This window comes from Callospermophilus lateralis, chromosome 7 (genome assembly GCF_048772815.1).
Source record: "Callospermophilus lateralis isolate mCalLat2 chromosome 7, mCalLat2.hap1, whole genome shotgun sequence".
Lineage (NCBI taxonomy): Eukaryota > Metazoa > Chordata > Mammalia > Rodentia > Sciuridae > Callospermophilus > Callospermophilus lateralis.
The window spans coordinates 162,381-179,149 of record NC_135311.1 but is presented as its reverse complement, the minus strand read 5'-3'; the positions used below and the strand labels follow the sequence as shown (position 1 = coordinate 179,149).

At 52.7% G+C, this 16,769-nt stretch overlaps 1 protein-coding gene across 1 annotated transcript in view; it reads left to right on the top strand.

Moving 5' to 3' along the window:
• Positions 1 to 342: 342 nt before the first annotated feature.
• LOC143404575 (regucalcin-like) overlaps positions 343 to 16,769 on the top strand; it is a 28,817-nt gene continuing 12,390 nt past the window's right edge. Inside the window, exons 1-6 of the mRNA XM_077109897.1 lie at positions 343 to 544; positions 3,853 to 4,032; positions 4,520 to 4,738; positions 5,293 to 5,424; positions 6,192 to 6,346; positions 6,627 to 6,707. Of these exons, the coding sequence (XP_076966012.1) occupies positions 343 to 544; positions 3,853 to 4,032; positions 4,520 to 4,738; positions 5,293 to 5,424; positions 6,192 to 6,346; positions 6,627 to 6,707 (969 nt within the window). The remainder of the gene's footprint in view (positions 545 to 3,852; positions 4,033 to 4,519; positions 4,739 to 5,292; positions 5,425 to 6,191; positions 6,347 to 6,626; positions 6,708 to 16,769) is intronic.

The window sequence follows — 16,769 nt, the reverse complement described above, 5'->3', positions numbered from 1 at the left end:
GAGGAGCTCCAGGTCCAAGCTCTCCATCCATTTTCCTTTAGACCCCCTCAACGCAGGCGGTGGCCTCTCCTGGGCTGTGGGAGCAGGAATCAGCCCCCAGCACCGACCTTGGTGGTCTCCCAGACAGGCGCCTGCAGTCCGGGGCCCTAAGGAGCTCTGGGACCAGGGTTGGGGTGAGGATGCTGCCGAGCGCTGGCTGGAACCCAGGAGGAGAAGGTTCCCAAGGGAGTCCTTCACCCACAAGGCCGGTTCTAGCCCATGGGGAGGGGACCTTGGAGCCTGGAGTCCTTGGGTTCTGGGGCTGGAGCCTGGGGTGTGGAGGAGCTGGGCTCACTTAGCGGCATGGAGACGTGGGTGCAGGGACTCCACAAAGCCAGCACCTCTCCTTTCGGGGACGGGGGACGACATGCCTGTGCCAAGCCCTGCTCCACAGCGGGAGGAACCCGTGGCTGGGGGAGTGGCGCCCAGACCATCTCAGAGGGCGGAGGAAGACGGGGGGGGGAGGGGGCGCTGGTGCCTGTGAACGTGTGGGTGACACAGCCAGGTGTGCGAGGCCGGGTCGGGTCAGCAGGTGAAGCTCGGGGGTCAGCAGTCCATTCTTTACAGGATGCCTGTGAGTAGAGCCCTGCCCAGCGCCCCGCGTGCGTGTCCAGGGCTCCCCGTGCCTCCCCTGCGCCCCCTCTGCGCCTGCCCAGTGCCCTCTGTGCCTCCCCAGGGCTCCCCTTCGCCCCCTCTGCGCCTGTCCAGCGCCCCGTGTGCCTCCCCAGGGCTCCCCGTGCCTCCCCTGCGTCCCTCTGCACCTGCCCGGCCAAGCCTGTGCTCCCGGTGAGCCTGCCTGAGTGAGCCCGTGGACCCCCAGTTGCAAGCCGGCGCGCTTCTGCAGTAGGAGAGGAGCACAGTGTCCCGCTGCCCAGGTCAGCGCCTGTGCGAGGGGAGAACCCAGGAGGGCTGGGGAGCCGAATGGTCGGCCCTAAGGGGAAGGCTCAGCGATGCCTGGCGGGGCGCTGGCCGCGACCTCGGGGGTCTCTACGGAAGCGAGGTCCCAGGGGCTGCTGCTTCTCCCACTCTAATGCAGAGCGCACGGGCGACTCCTGCAACTGCTACCTTGGCTCTGCAGGACACAGCAGGTGACATGCCACCGCCTGGGGCTCTGTTGATTTGGGGAAGCACAGAGGGAGGGACCGGAGAGGGGAGGGCGGAAGGGAGTCGCCGCCCCAACCTGGTGGAGCCTTCAGCTGGCTGAGGCCAGAGGGCGGTGGAGTCCCAAGAGCTGAGCGAGCAGGACAGGACCAGGGCTGAGGAGCACGTGAGCCGCCCCAGTATGGGAGCCCTGGCCTGCTGGGCCTCCTGGTGCTGTCCAGGAAGGGCCCTGTGAACTGAGTCCCACGGAGCGCAGGGGTCTCACAGCAACCCAATTAACAGGAGCATTGAGAAGTGAGCCCTTCTGGGGCAGAGGTCTCCTGGGCGGAGAAGCCAGGGTGTGTGCTCCGGAGCCAGCCACCTGCAGATCGCACCCACCCCAGCCTCTGAGCCGGGCCCCCCTGGACAGCGGCTCAGCTTAGCAGCCCCTGCTTCCCAGGCTGTAGGTGGGGGGCCTGGAAGGTGGGGGAGTTGGGCACACTGTGCCACCAGAGGAAAAGGGGGACTCCTGGAACCTTGCCAGGGGGTGCCTCTTCAAGTGACGGGGCACCTGCACGTTCTGTCGACCTCTCGGGTCATGCAGAGTGACACCAGGCACAGAGGAGCCAGGAGGGGCGTGGGCTCGGCCGGCTCCCTCTCTGCATCCCCTTGTCTGCCTGGGTGAGGCTTCATGAGCAGAAGAGGGCTGTCCTTGAGACCACAGGATGTCATACACTCGGGAGCGCCCAGCCTGCACGGTCCAGCAGCCCTCACCTGATGACCAGGAGAATGGGACAGAGAACAGGGCACTCACAGCCCTGTCCTCCTCCCAGGCCATGGCGTCCCCCAGGATCGAGGCTGTAATCAGGGACAGGCACAGGATGGCGGAGTGTCCCATGTGGGAAGAGGAGACCGGGCAGCTGCTGTTTGTGGACATCAACACCAGGACTGTGTGCTGGTGGAACCCACTCTCTGGGGAGGTGCAGACTTAAGTGGAACTGGGGCCTGCAGATGGTGGAACAAAGGAAGTGGGCCTGGGGGGCTGCAGAGGGTGGGACAAAGGAAGTGGGTCTGGGGGTTGGAGACTTTGGGCCAGAGGAAGTGGGCCTGGGGGGCTGCAGAAGGTGGGACAAAGGAAGTGGGTCTGGGGGGTGGAGACTTTGGGCCAGAGGAAGTGGGCCTGGGGGGCTGCAGAAGGTGGGACAAAGGAAGTGGGTCTGGGGGGTGGAGACTTTAGGCCAGAGGAAGTGGGCCTGGGGCCTGCAGATGGTGGAACAAAGGAAGTGGGCCTGGGGGGCTGCAGAGGGTCGGACAAAGGAAGTGGGTCTGAGAGGTGGAGACTTTGGGCCAGAGGAAGTGGGCCTGGGGCCTGCAGAACATGGGCCTGAGGAAGTATGGGTCCCCTGGAGATCCAGGTGCTCCTGGGAAGGGAGCTGTGAGACCATCCTATGTGCCCAGGGCCCCGTGTCCCCTGAAGTCCTGGGGCTCGTTTAGCTTTGAAGCTGTCCTGCCTGCTTGTGGACCCATGTCCCTGAGGTCCTAGGGCTCGTTGGTACCTTTGCCACAGGTGTCCAGCATCACTCGTGGCCTGAGGGTTGCAGGGGCCCAGCCGGGGCACCTGCTTCTTCAGCACCTGTCCCCCTGCTCCAGAACCCCTGAAGTGTGGGCTGTCACACTCTGGGCACAGGACAGACCATGGGGTGGGAAGTCCTGGTGTATAGCTATAGTTGGAAGGACCAAAGCCGGGCTTACTGTCATCCAGGTTAAATCCTGGAAACACTGACATCCTCCTGGCTGCTGTGTGGAGCCTGCACCTGGCTCTGACCCCGGGTTATGCCACACATGCACCTGTCCTGACTCAGGAGCTAGGGTGGGGGTGACTGTGCATTTCCCAGGCTCATGTGTGTGCATGGACCCACACACCTGGGAGGTACCTGTGTGTCTGTGGGGCTTGCATACCTGTGTGGACTGCTGACCCCTGTGGATTCACACACCTGGGAGGTACCTGTGTGTCTGTGGGGCTTGCACACCTGTGTGGACTGCTGACCCCTGTGTATTCACACACCTGGGAGGTACCTGTGTGTCTGTGGGGCTTGCACACCTGTGTGGACTGCTGACCCCTGTGTATTCACACACCTGGGAGGTACCTGTGTGTCTGTGGGGCTTGCACACCTGTGTGGCTGATGACCCCTATGGGCTCACACACCTGGGAGGTACGTGTGTCTGTGGGGTTTGCACACCTGTGTGGCTGACGACCCCCGTGGGTTTTCTGTAGAGCAGAAGCAGCACTCTGGGAATATCCCCCACTCACCCTCACCCTCCCCAAGGGCAGGTGCCACTGTCCCCCTTGCAGATCAGGGCTGGCCCCAAGTCTGTGTCTGGCCTCAGGCACCCTCCTGTGGAGCCTGCCCCAGGCCCAGCGTCCTATCCAAGGGCTCAGGGGCACCCCCGGCTCTCACACTGGCACTGACGTGAGGAGAGGCCAGCGCTCTCCACTCCTGCAGTCCTGGTGGCCCTGCAGGCAGGCTTGGCAGCCTCCAGTCCCATCTGGAGGTCCTGTGGTGGCCATCGTGGGGAGGGGGTGCAGAGAGGTGGTCCACGCAGGCCCAGCAGGACTGGTCCTATGCTGAGACGTGCTCTGTGCCCTGATGGTGCCTCCTGGAGGGAGCCCCGTGGGTGGAGTCTCCTGGAGAAGCAGCAGCCAGGCCACCCTGCTGTCCTCTGTCCTCCCAGGAGACCCTGTTGGCTGTGTGGCTCTGCACCGAGAGGGCAGCTACGTGGTGGCCTCTGGCACCTGCCTTGGCCTCCTGGACTGGGAGAAGGGGCAGGTGGAGTGGGCGGCCTGGCTGGACAGGGACAAGCCCCACAACAGGTTCAACGACGGGAAGGTGGGCCCCGCTGGGAGGTTTGTGGCAGATGGGCTGCTGAAAGGACTGGCCCAGGCCACCTGCAGAGCCTCCCGTCATGGCAGGTGCCAGCTGGGTGGGGACCTCAGGAGCCCTCCCCAGGCTGCTGGCAAGCGGCCCCCGGGGGCCATGCAGGTGCTGGGCAGCCCACAGGTTCCCTCCCGCTCCAAAGCCCATGGCTTCCATGTCATTCTTCCCAGATCCCTGCCCAGAGAGGACCCTGGGAGGGTCGAAGCAGCCAGGGTGGGGCAGTGGCCAGAGGCCATTCACGTGTGGCTGAGGGCCCTGCACCTCTGCCTGAGCAGGACTCTTCCCAGTGGAACATCCCTGGGGTGCCCCCTTCGCCCAGCACAGAGGCTCACTCACAGATGCCGCCTGAGGGCCATCCTGCCTGCTGTCCCCCAACTGAGGGTGACCACAGCTCTCTGCACAGCGGGTCTGTGTGGGGTGGGCAGGACAGGGTAGGGTGCTGACCACTGACCTTCCACTCTCTCCAGGCACCATGCCAGAGGCGTCCGCCCCAGGAGTGTGGGAGCCGGGGCAGGGCTCCCTGTACACACTCTATGCTGACCGCTCCGTGGTCAGACAGCTGGACCAGCTGGGCATCCCCAACGGGCTGGACTGGTCCCTGGACCATCACACTCTCTACCACGTGGACGGCCTGGACTACTCTGTGCGGGCCTATGACTACGACGTGCAGACAGGAGGCCTGGGTAGGGGCCACCGTTGCTAGCCCCCCACGCCCTCCCCAGAGGAAGGCCTCCGTGGCCAGCCCCCACACCCTCCCTGGATGGGGCCACCGTGATCAGCCCCCCCCCCACACCCTCCCTGGGGTAGGAGCCTCCGTGGTCAGCCCTCACACCCTCTATGGGTGGGGCCACCATGGCCAGCCCCCATGCCCTACCTGGGCGGGGCCTCCCTGGCCAGCCCAGCACGCCCTCCCTCAGGTATGGGCCTCTGTGGCCAGCCCCCCATACCCTCACTGGGATAGGAGCCTCCATGGCCAGCTCCCCACATCCTCCCTGAAGTACGGGCCTCCATGGCCAGCCCCATAAGCCCTCACTGGGAGGGACCAACCATGGCCAGCCCCCCATGCCCTTCTTGGGGAGGGCCTTTTATGGCCAGCCCCCCACACCCTCCTGAGTCCCCTCCTGGGGTCCCAGATGCACCACGGGGTCTGTCACTCTCTCACGTTGTTGAGGCCACACTATGTCACCCCCTGGTCTGGGCAGTGAGGGGCCACGCGCCTCTGTCTGTCCTGCCGCAGCAAACCCACGACTGGTGTGCCAGCTGGAGCCAGAGCAAGGCATGCCAGATGGGCTGTTCATGGACACCACGGGGACACTCTGGGTGGCCTGCATTGATGGAGGCAGGGTGATCCGCATGGACGCCGAGACAGGTGTGTGCACAGGGCAGTCGGTCAAGGAGGGGCCATGGGGTGCTCTGTGCCACGGTGTTCAGGGTCCAGGAGTGGGACCACTTGCTTGTCCAGCTACAGGGGGACCTGTGCAGATGGGCAGTGCAGGGAACACAGGGGCTGATGTAGAAAATGACCACAAACCAGCGGTTGAAAACTACAAGACCTTGTCCTCTCCCACCCTGGAGGGAGGAGGCTGGACCAGGGTCACAGGTTGAGCTCCCTGCACAGGCTCCAGGGGGCTCCTCCTGCCTCTCCAGCTCCTGGGCTCCAGGTGGCCCTGGGCTGGTGGCCTCTCCCTGCAGTCTCTGCCTCCGTCTCCACGGGGCTCCTCCTCTGGGTCTGTGTCCCCTCCTCTGTCTCTTGGGAGGACACGGCCATTGCATGAGGGCCTCCTGACCCAGGAGGAGCCCATCTCAGGACCCTTCACTAACAACCTCTGCAGAGACCCTGTTCCCACACCAGGTCCCACTCACAGGTTCTGGGGTGCAAATGTGGACAGGACCAACCTCTTACAATGTGTCCAGCTCCCTCCAGGAGACTGGCCTCTCCAGCTCCTGGGCTCCAGGTGGCCCTGCTGACCCCTGGAGTCCATGAGGAAGGGCAGACTTGGGGATCAAGTGCTGCAGGTGCCAGGGAGAACCAGCCGGCCCAGGGCCCCACTGGGGAGTGGGCACAGTCAGGCCACCTGGGGTCCAGCAGCAGATGGGTGGCTGGGCTTCAGGGATGTACCTGAGCTTTACTCACAGGGACGCGGCTGTGCACCCCGGAGATGCCAGTGTCCAGGGTGACGTCCTGCTGTTTCGGGGGGGCTGACTACTCCGACCTGTACGTGACCTCTGCAGCGGACAGCCTGAGTCCAGAGCAGCTGTTGCAGGAGCCGCAGGCAGGACACGTCTTCAAGGTCAGTGGGGTGTCCCTGCCAGGGTCAGCTTGGCTCCCGGCCATGGCTGCTCGGCCAGGTATAACGCATCTTGACCTAGGGGACTGGAGCGGGCTTGGCAGCATCCATGGGGACATCTGTCCACCTGGAAAACAGCCCTCCCAAGGCCCCATGTGCCCTGCTGTACACAGAGACGTTTACGGGAGGTTTAGGAAGCTGGTGTGGCTGGCACTGCCGTGGCTGGTGCTGCCGGGAGGCTCAGCTGTGCCCAGGGACTCACCTCCACCCTCTCCTCCCGCAGGTCCTGGGCCTGGGGGTGAGAGGCCTTGCATCCTGCCACTTCTCCGTCCAATGCAGCTTGAGCCAGGCCTCCGTCCCTGGGGTCAGGCCAGGCTCGGCTCTGGCAGGGCACTCCCTGCCTGACCGCTGTTCACAGCTGATAATAAATGTGGCCACCTCAACGTCATCTGTGCAGCTGCTGCCCTGGGATGTGGTCCCCCCCAGGACTGCCCCATGCTATGTCCAGTGTCACCCAGCTTCAGCTTGTAATGCCCCTGTGTGTTCTCCAAGGTCCCCAGAGGTCACCTGCATTCCCCAGAACATGTGGCCACACTGGTGTCTCTGAGGTTGGCCTCTCTGCCTCCACTTGGTGCTGGGTCACTGAGAGCTGGAACCTGAGCATGGGCTGTAGCTGTGCTGGACGTGCACAAGTCCATCAGCCAGGGATCGAGCTGGACATCAGTTGCCTTCACAGCACTGGGTGCCCAGCGCCTCTACTGCCAAACAGCCCATTTACCCCTGGAAGGCAGCTGCACTCCAGCAGTACCCAGTCCCCTGCCCAGCCCCATCACCTGCCCACTGCCTGTGTCTCGATGGCCTGATGTGGATAGGTCCTGCCCATGGAATCCACACTATGTGACCCTCTGTGTCAGCTTCTCTCACCGAGCCCCAGGTCTCAAGGTCCGTCCCACTTGTAGCATGTGTCAGAGCTGAAGTCCTTTTCAGGACTGAGTAATATTCCATCGTGTGGATGGACTCGTCCTGTTCCCCATTCCTCCTCAGTGGACAACTGGGTCACTTCTCCTTTCTGACCCTTGTGCATGGTGCTGCTGTGAATGTTCACATACAAGTTTTCATTCCAACGTCTGTTTCTGGGTCTTCAGGGATGTACCTAGGCTGGAGGTAATGTGGAATGTGAACTCCCTGCATAACCCCAAGAGGCCCCTGCGCACTGTCCCTGCACAGGGGCTCCACGCTGCCCTCCCACATACACATGCTAAGAGTGACGTAGAACGTTGAGTCCCCGACTCCAGAGGGCTCAGCACAGAGCTCCTGGAGGTCCCCACACAGGTGGCCTGCAGCTGCACACGGCTCTGCTTGCCAACTGCTGGGAGTCTCTGTCCTGGGGTCCCCGTGGTCATGGTGGCAGGGTGCAGCTTGTGCTGTGGGCAGGGGCAGGCAGTGCTGTGAACAGGAAGGCCGTCCTGGGGCTTGAGCCTCCATCCTGGGAGTGAGGCCTGTGTGGAGTTGGTCCTGGCCTAGTGGTCAGTCCTGGAGAGGGGCAGCTGGCCTGGGAAGAGGGAGAGACCTGGTCTCAGGTGCAGCCCCTGATACAGGGTGCTGAGGGGCCAGGCGGGGACCTTAGGGAGGCCAAGCAGGGGCCCAGGAAGTGGGCATCCTCCTGCTGACCACAACTGTTCGCTCAGGGGCTGGGAGTCCAGGAGGCAACTGTGTGGGAGACCAACTTTGATGTGACTGAGTCACACTCCCCCACTGGGTGCTGAGGCGCTCAGTCACAGAAATGTGGCAGAGCTTTCCCCACCTTCTTGGGTTCGAGGGTCGGTGTCTGGGGCATGGATTTGTCTTGCTACAGCCCATGGGTGGACCTACGCTCACCTGTTCCTTTGTGATATAACCCTTGCCCTGTTTAGGGTAGAATCTTCCATGGAAGTGCCTTGTGGGTCCCCTTCTCTTACTGTGTCCTTGGGTGTGGCCTACCCAGGTGTCAGTCAACCTGCTGACAGTGGACATCATGAAGATAGACTCAGCCCCCTGAAACCTGACCCCTTGCCTCATTTGAATAGCTTCTCAATAAAAGGGGTCAGTGCATGCTCTCTCTCTCTCTTCCTGAGGACCCTTAAGGTCAGAGGAGCTGTCACAAGGACCCCAAAGAAAAAGGTATTTGTATCTCTTGTGTGGTCATTTTGCACAGCCCAGTCAGCCCAGTTTACCTGGAGTGGCCCCTGAGCCTTTTAGTTGCAAGAAGAGAAACCTGGCACATGATTTTGGAAATTCAAATGGAAATGAAACCCATTAAACACTATTTGTCAAAAAGTGGTGATTTAACAAGCTTTGAAAACTATATTCAGTGAAATGAAAGTATATGCAAACCAAAATTTCCACAAAAATTGACTCATAATCATCCATAACTAAAATTTGAAAAAAAAATTAAAGAGAAACAGAAGAAAATCCATGTAATCTTTGTGATACTGTGTGTGTGTGTGTGTGTGTGTGTGTGTGTGTGTGTGTGTGTGTGTTCTGGAACTGGGGACCAAATGCAGGGCAGCACACATGGTGGACAACCTCAGCTACATACAACCTCAGCTACAATACTCAGCTACATCCCTAGCCCTTGGTGATGAGTTTTAACACACAATACTAAAAGTAAATTGGCAGAAGAAAATATTGATAGCATGGACTTTATAAAATCAAATTTTTACCAAGTGTGGTGTTGCATGCCAAGAATCCTAATTACTCAAAAGGATGAGGCAGGGGGGCTGGGGATGTGGCTCAAGCGGTAGCACACTCACCTGGCATGCGTGCGGCCCAGGTTCAATCCTCAAAACCACATACAAACAAAGATGTTGTGTCCGACGAAAACTAAAAAAATCAATATTAAAAAATTCTCTCTCTCTCTCTCTCTCTCTCTCTCTCTCTCCCTCCCTCTAAAAAAAAAGGCTGAGGCAGGGAGATTGCAAATTCAAGGCCAGCCTGGGAGATTTTTAAAGGGATGGGGTATAGCTCAGTGGTAGAGCACCTGCCTGGCATATGTGAGGCCCTGGGTTCAATCCCCAACATCACATGAAAAAATTAAATTGTATACTCTGTGAAAGACAGAACAAAAAGAAAAGCTATAGACTGAGATAAATTATTTACAACATGCAATTCTCTTGTGCAGAAACCTCTTGTGAAGAAGCATACCACATAACTAAGGCAGACAAGGCCATCGAGGAGGTGCAGCTAACTCCCTATTCCTTAAGTGTGGGCCCTCTATAATGACTTCCTCCAGAAACACATACAATAGGGACATGCAGAGAACAGTAACTCCACAGTCAGAAACTTGAAAGGCACTCCCCAGCCAGCTGAGCACACTCAGTACTAAAGTGACATTCACCTTGAGGGCTTGAGATGACAGAGCAGATCTCCACCTCTGTGACCTGCTTGCCCCAGACCCACAGCCCCAGGATAAATATGAGAAAAACATGGAAACTTGAAAGGCACTCCCCAGCCAGCTGAGCACTCAGTACTAAGGTGACATTCACCTTGAGGGCTTGAGATGACAGAGCAGCTCTCCACCTCTGTGACTGCTTCCCCCAGACCATGGCCCAAGTCTAGATGTGAGGAAAAACAAGTAAACCCCAAAGTAGAACAATCTACAAATACCTGACAGGTCCTCCCCATGTGCCGAGGTCACTGGAACAAGGAAGTTCAGAGAAACTGTCACCCCAAGAGGAGTCTACAGAGACATGTTGACTGGATGTCATTTGGGGTCCTGGATGGGGTCCTGGAACAGGAAGAGGCAGAACTGAGAATCCAGAGGAAATACAACTTCAGTTATTTATAGCATACTAGTGTTTATTCTTCATGACAAATGGTCTAAGATGTTAATACATCTGAGATAGTGCACCTAAGTCATCATAAGGGCAAAGTCAGGTTGAGGCTTCCTTCGAAATTTCTGTATAAAGATAAAGATACTCAAATAAAACTTTAAACATGACTACATTTCCAGGCTTGGTTGTGGCTCCATGGTAGAGAGCTCACCTAGCATGCACAAGGCACAAGACATGCCAGTCACATGCCTGTCATCCCAGTTACTTGGGAGGCTAAGGCAAGAGGATCATACATTTGAGGCTCACCTGGGCAATACAGCAAGACCATGTCTCAAAATTAAATTTTAAGAAGGGCTAGGGATATATGTAGCTACGTGCTTGCCAAGCACATACAAGGCCCTGAGGTCAACACCCAGTGTGAACAAAAACTCTCCAGGCCACACAACTGATCACAGACAACCATTGCAGGAATAGAACAGGGAAGAAGCCATTATATCAACCTCCCAAAAATAATTAAAGTAAACCTGCACTTTGTTCAGCTCACAATGCTAACATATCTAACCTCTGCTTCTACTAATTTAAATATGATAATATTTTAAATATGATAGCTTTTTAAATATGATAAAAAGTGTATGTACTTTTCTAATAAACCCAGCAGATGTGCAATATACTCAACTCTGCTCTAAAAGCCAACTTATAAGCACATAGGGGCACAATCATAAGGATAAAATGTAATTATGGCACTTCACATGAAATAACTCTTAGTGTTAATAAACATATAACCTCAAAAGAAGAAATTCAAATTTCTGAACTCAAAACATAATGGTATATTTTCAATGATACTTCAAACAGATACAAAACACAAACAGAGCTCTCCAACAAGAATTCCTGGCAATATACAAAGCATCATGCTCATCAGAAGACCCAATCCCTTGCTTGCAATGAATAAGAAAACAACTTTTTATAAATGTAAAACTTTAGGGCCTGAGGATGTTGCTCAGTGGTAGAGCACTTGCCTAGCATATGTGAGGCACTGGCTTCGATTCTCAGGACCACATAAAAATAAACAAATGTAGAACTTTTATAAGACATAGGGATATGCTTTCTAAATTGAAAAATAGAAAAGAAAATGTTTGTTTAAAAATTTATTTTTAGTAAAAAATATTTCTTAATTACACAACTCAGCTATTGACTTGTCTCTTACACATTGTAACGACTTGGATCCTAAGGAAACTTCATCTACAGTGGTTTTAAAAATCATGCAGGGGATGGGCTGGGGATGTGGCTCAAGAGGTAGCACGCTCGCCTGGCATGCATGCGGCCCAGGTTTGATCCTCAGCACCACATACAAACAAAGATGTTGTGTCCGCCGAAAACTAAAAAATAAATATTAAAAAATTCTCTCTAAAAAAAAAAAGAATCATGCAGGGGACTGGGGTTGCGGCCCAGTGATAGAGCACTCGCCTAGCATGTGCAAGGCCCTGGGTTCAATCCTCAGCACCACATATAAATAAAATAAAATAAAGGTACTGTGTACAACTAAAAAATAAATATTAAAAAAAGGATCAGGTGGGGTTGTGGCTCAGCGATAGAGTGCTTCCTTAGCATGTGCGAGGCCCTGAGTTAGATCCTCAAAAGCACATAAAAATAAATAAAGGTTAAAAAAAAAAAAGAATCATGCAATATAATAGTTGACATTGAAATTTTTTCTTAGAAAAATTTCATCTAAATCTGGAAGAGATATTGTGATATATATGTGTGTGTGTGTGTGTGTGTGTGTGTGTGTGTAAATACATAATGTTTTTGAACATCTCTGGATACCTCTGATGCTTGAGTTCTTGCAAATGACATTGTGTGTGTGTGTGTGTGTGTGTGTGTGTGTGTAAAAATATATGTGTGTGTGTATGGTGCTGGGATGGAACCCAAGGCCTCTCAATTGCTAGACAAGCGCTCTGTCACAGAGCTGCATACCCAGTATGCAAAGACATCTCAATAAGCAGAAAATAATTAAAATCATTTAAGATTATCATGAGAATTTTCAAACAAGACAAGTTTCTCAATGGAAAACCAAGAAAGCAAAAAGCATATTTTAAAAATATTGCTGAGGGAAAACAGCAGAAGTTCACAGGATTAAGAATTCTGTAGAAAATTAAAAAGAACTGAAAACCTGGTGGACATGGGGCATTTCCTAGGAAATACAGACATTGCAAAACAACTAAATTAAGAAAACTCAATCGATCCATTAGCATAGCAAAGTTGGAACTGCTGCTGGGAGATCTCCCACTGGAAAAGACCCTGGGATCATTAGGTCTCACAGCTAAGTGTTACCTGACCTTTCACAAATTCTGATTTTATTTCAAATGTTTATGATCTAGATAAAAAAAAAAAAAAAGGTGACTTTCCTAAATTCAGTTCATGTTCCATCAAAACCTGACATAGTCAAGATATTTCATCCATGTAGAACGTCAATGTTTATTCAACAGGCTATTTTGTGCACCACTGCAAATGTACTGTCAATTAGTGCCCTGAGCTGTGGCTGAGAGAGGCAGGACCTGGAAACAGGGTAGGGTCTGAAGGAGGGCCACAGTCTGGACAGGGCAGGGATCTGGAGAAGAGATGTGGGGGCCTTGGGGGAGGGGTCTAGGCAGAGTCTATGGAGGATGTGGTCTGGGGGATGGGGTGGGGTCAGGAGAAGAAAGGCAGGCCTGGAAGAGGGGTCTGGAGGAGGGTCAGAGCCAACAGGAGGGACAACAGATGGTGAGGAATACTGGCCTTGGTGGTCACTCACTCTCTAGCCTTCCATCCCAACAACCCACCTCAGGGAAACTGACCTGAGCTGGGTGGAAGCAGCAACAGTCTTCCTCACCCACCACCCTCCACAGTAGGCCCCAGCAGCTTCACTGAATCCTGGGCAGAAGTCCCTGGCCATCCACCACCCCTGCCTGCTCTGTACCAGCCACCATAAAGTGCATGGAAGTAGCAGGTATTCCACTGAAAGAGGAGAGGACCCGGGTACGGTAGTATACACCATCATAATCCCAGCTACTTAGGGAGACAGAGAAATGAAAATTCTAAATTTGAGGCCAGTCTGGGCAATTTAGCAAGATCCTCTCTCAAAAAGAGAAGTGAGGGTGTAGCTGCTCACTTATAGGGGTAGAGCACTTACATAGGATACATGAAGTCCTGAGTTCAAATCCCAGTCTAAAATATGTATATAATTTAAGGCAATGGGTACACTGTTTTTATAAGACCCAATTCCTTTTATTCTACTTTCATCTTATCATCATTTAAATGCATTACCACATTCATGAACAATGAATTATTTTGGCAGAAGCTGTAGAGCACTTGAAAACTAAAATGTAAGATGCTATTTATTATAGATCAATCAATTCAAGATAAATGATTTCTAAAATGAAGATGTAAGTCAGTGGAAAAGTAGATTGGGCTCATAGAAACCTGACTCTCCAACATATTGGTGCAGGGCAGGCACTGACTTCCTCAACAAGATCCATAAAATTCAAAAAAGAAAACCAAGATGCAATAAGTGAAATGCCTTCAAATTAAAATGCTCTGACAAGTGAGGGAAATAGGATCATGAAGAGAGCCCCTCGGAATGGGAGAAAGTCTTTTCCATCTACTTTTCCAACAAGGGATTAATATCCAGAAATATAAATAACTCAAAACATGTAACAACAGAAAAATGAATAGCTCAACACAAAAATGGGTGAAAGAACTAAGCAGACATTTCTCAAAAGGAGAAATACAAATGGCCAAAAAACATGGGGGAAAAAAGGTTCAACATGCCTGGCAATCAGAGAAATGCAAATCACATCTACATTAAGATTTCATCTCCAGTTAGAAGGGCAAACATCAGGAATACAAAAACCAACAAACTCTGGTGAGGATAGGGAGAAAGGTACACTCACCTGTTGTTTGTGCAGATGAGTGCAACCAACCACTATGGACAGCAGTACAGAGATTCCTCAAGAAACTAGAAATGAAGCCATCACATGATCTAGCTCTTCCTCCCACCCTTTTTTTTTGGGGGGGTGGGTATTTACCTGAAAGAACAAAAATCAGCAAGCTATAGGAATACAGCCATATCAATGTTTAAGCCAGCACAATTCTCCGTAGCCAAGCTATGAAACCTTCCCAGGTGTCTGTCAACAGATGAGCAGATAAAGAAAGCATGGCATATACACACATCAGAGTTTTACTCGGCCATAAAGGAGAATGAAATTACTGCATCTGCTGGTAAATAAATGGAACTGGAGAACATCATGCTAACTGAAATAAGCCAGACTCCGAAAGCCAAGGGTCAAATGTTTTATCTTATACACAAAAACTAGAGGTAAATAAGGAAATATAAAATGGGGAGATCCCATAAAGATACAAAGGAGGTCAGTGGAATAGAAGGGGGTGTAGGGGGAGAGAGGAGGGATGGGAAAAGGGAGGAACTGAAGAATGAAACTGACCAAACGATCTAAGTACATATACGACCACACCACAGTGAATCCCCCCTCCGTGTCTGTCTATAAACCACCAGTTTAACAAAACAATAAATAAATAGAAGGAAGACCACTAGAGAAAGGGGAGCAGGAGGACGGAGGTGGAGGGAACATGGAAATACTGGGGTGAAACTGAACAAATTATACTCCATGCATGTCCGCATACATCAAAATGGACCCCACTATTATGGATAAGTAAAATACACCAGGGCTGGGGCTGTGGCTCCGTGGTACAGCACTCACCTAGCACACGTGATGCCCTGGGTTTGATCCTCAGCACCACATAAAAATAAATAAATAAAGGTATTGTGTCCAATTACAACTAAAAATAATATTTAAAAAAATTTTCAAAAGAGGGAAGATGCACATATACTGACAATTAAACTGGAATTCTCTCAACCAAAGAAAAATGTGGTTTATGAGTTTAGTTTTGTGAGTTTAGTTCCATGAAATGTGGTTCATGAGTTTAGTACATGGAATAAACTTTCTTAATATTTTTAGATGTAGATCAAACAAACACCTGTATCTTATTTATTTATATGTGGTGCTGAGGATCAAACCCAGGGCCTCACACATGCTAGGCAATCACTCTACCAGGAAGCTTCAGTCCCAGCCCTGAAATACATTTTTAATAAATGAATTTGTTACAAATAACATACTAAACTGAAATAAAGTAGTAGGCTGGTAACACATGTGCTTTTCCATATTTCCGTGTTCTTTTCGACTATTTTGACACCATTAAAACAATAAGGAGGGCTGGGGTTGTGGCTCAGTGGCAGAGCACTTGCCAGGATGTGCGAAGCACTGGGTTTGATTCTCAGTATCAATAAATAAAACACAATCATGGACAACTAAAATAACATTTGAAAAAATAAGCAATAAGGAACACAAGTAATGGAGTCTCTCCTGGGCTTAGAACCCTCGTTCATCATTCCTCCTTCATCCCACCCAGGATCTCCAGGAAAAACCTGGGGTAACTGTAGGAAGATGATGAGGGGCTGGGGCTCCGGGGTAGAGCAGTCGCCGAGCACGTGCAAGGCTCTGGGTTCAATCCTCAGCACCACATAAAAATAAATAAATTAAATAAAGGTATTAGGTCCAACTACAACTAAATTTTATTTTAAATTATGGCAATATATACCTAATGTAAATTATTTTTAAACAGACGATGAAGGTCACAACCTAGACCTAGCCTGAATGAAATAGTGAAGGAGCAGGGCGCACAGCCAGGCTCTCCTCAGCTCAGTCCCAAGGTGGGGCTCTCTCCTCACCAACACCACATTTCCCACACCTACTGCGGGTCATTCCAGAAGCTTCTAGTGCAATTCCCTCAGGCAACTCAGAACAAGAGAGCTCCAGGCATCCCTAGATACATGACCGACAGTGTCCCCGAGCCAGGCATTCACCGGAGGTAGCTCTGAGGAGAAGGGAGCTCTGGGCATCCCTACAGACATGACGCACAGTGTCCCCAAGCCAGGCATCCACCTGAGGTAGCTCTGAGGAGAAGGGAGCTCCATGCATCCATAGAGACATGACCCACAGTGTCCCCAAGCCAGGCATCACCCTCAGGCAGTTCTGAAAATAAGGGAGCTCCAGGGGTCCCTAGAGACATGACAATAGACCCAGCCTGATTCCCTCTTAAAATTGGGAACCATCTTGCCACAAAGCCATGAAAAGCTAATTTTGGTTTCACTGTAAATTACTGCAGATTCTAAACCTGCTTGGAATGCCTGCCTGGGGCCTTGGACTCCCCCTGCCTGGCCATCTGACCCGACAGCAGCCCTCTCTGAAACTGCAGTGACGCCCCATAAACCCTGGTCTTCCCTGGCCAGACAACGCCGCTCTCTGAGGCTCTAATGACCTTCATAAATTCTGATGTCGGGGCCAGCAAAAATGTAAACCAGCCTTTGTGCTCTGCTGTCGAGTGTTGCTAGCTGTAACCCCCTTTGTGGAATTTCCTGGGTATGGAGCTGCGCTGCGAGGGAGCTGGGGCTGTCTTTTCCCGTAGTTTTGGGTGGGAGAAGCAGCCCGGATGGTGGAAATAATCAGCTTGATTTCATTTGATTTTAATTGGAGTCACTGGTCTTTTCTTTGCGTCCTGGTCTG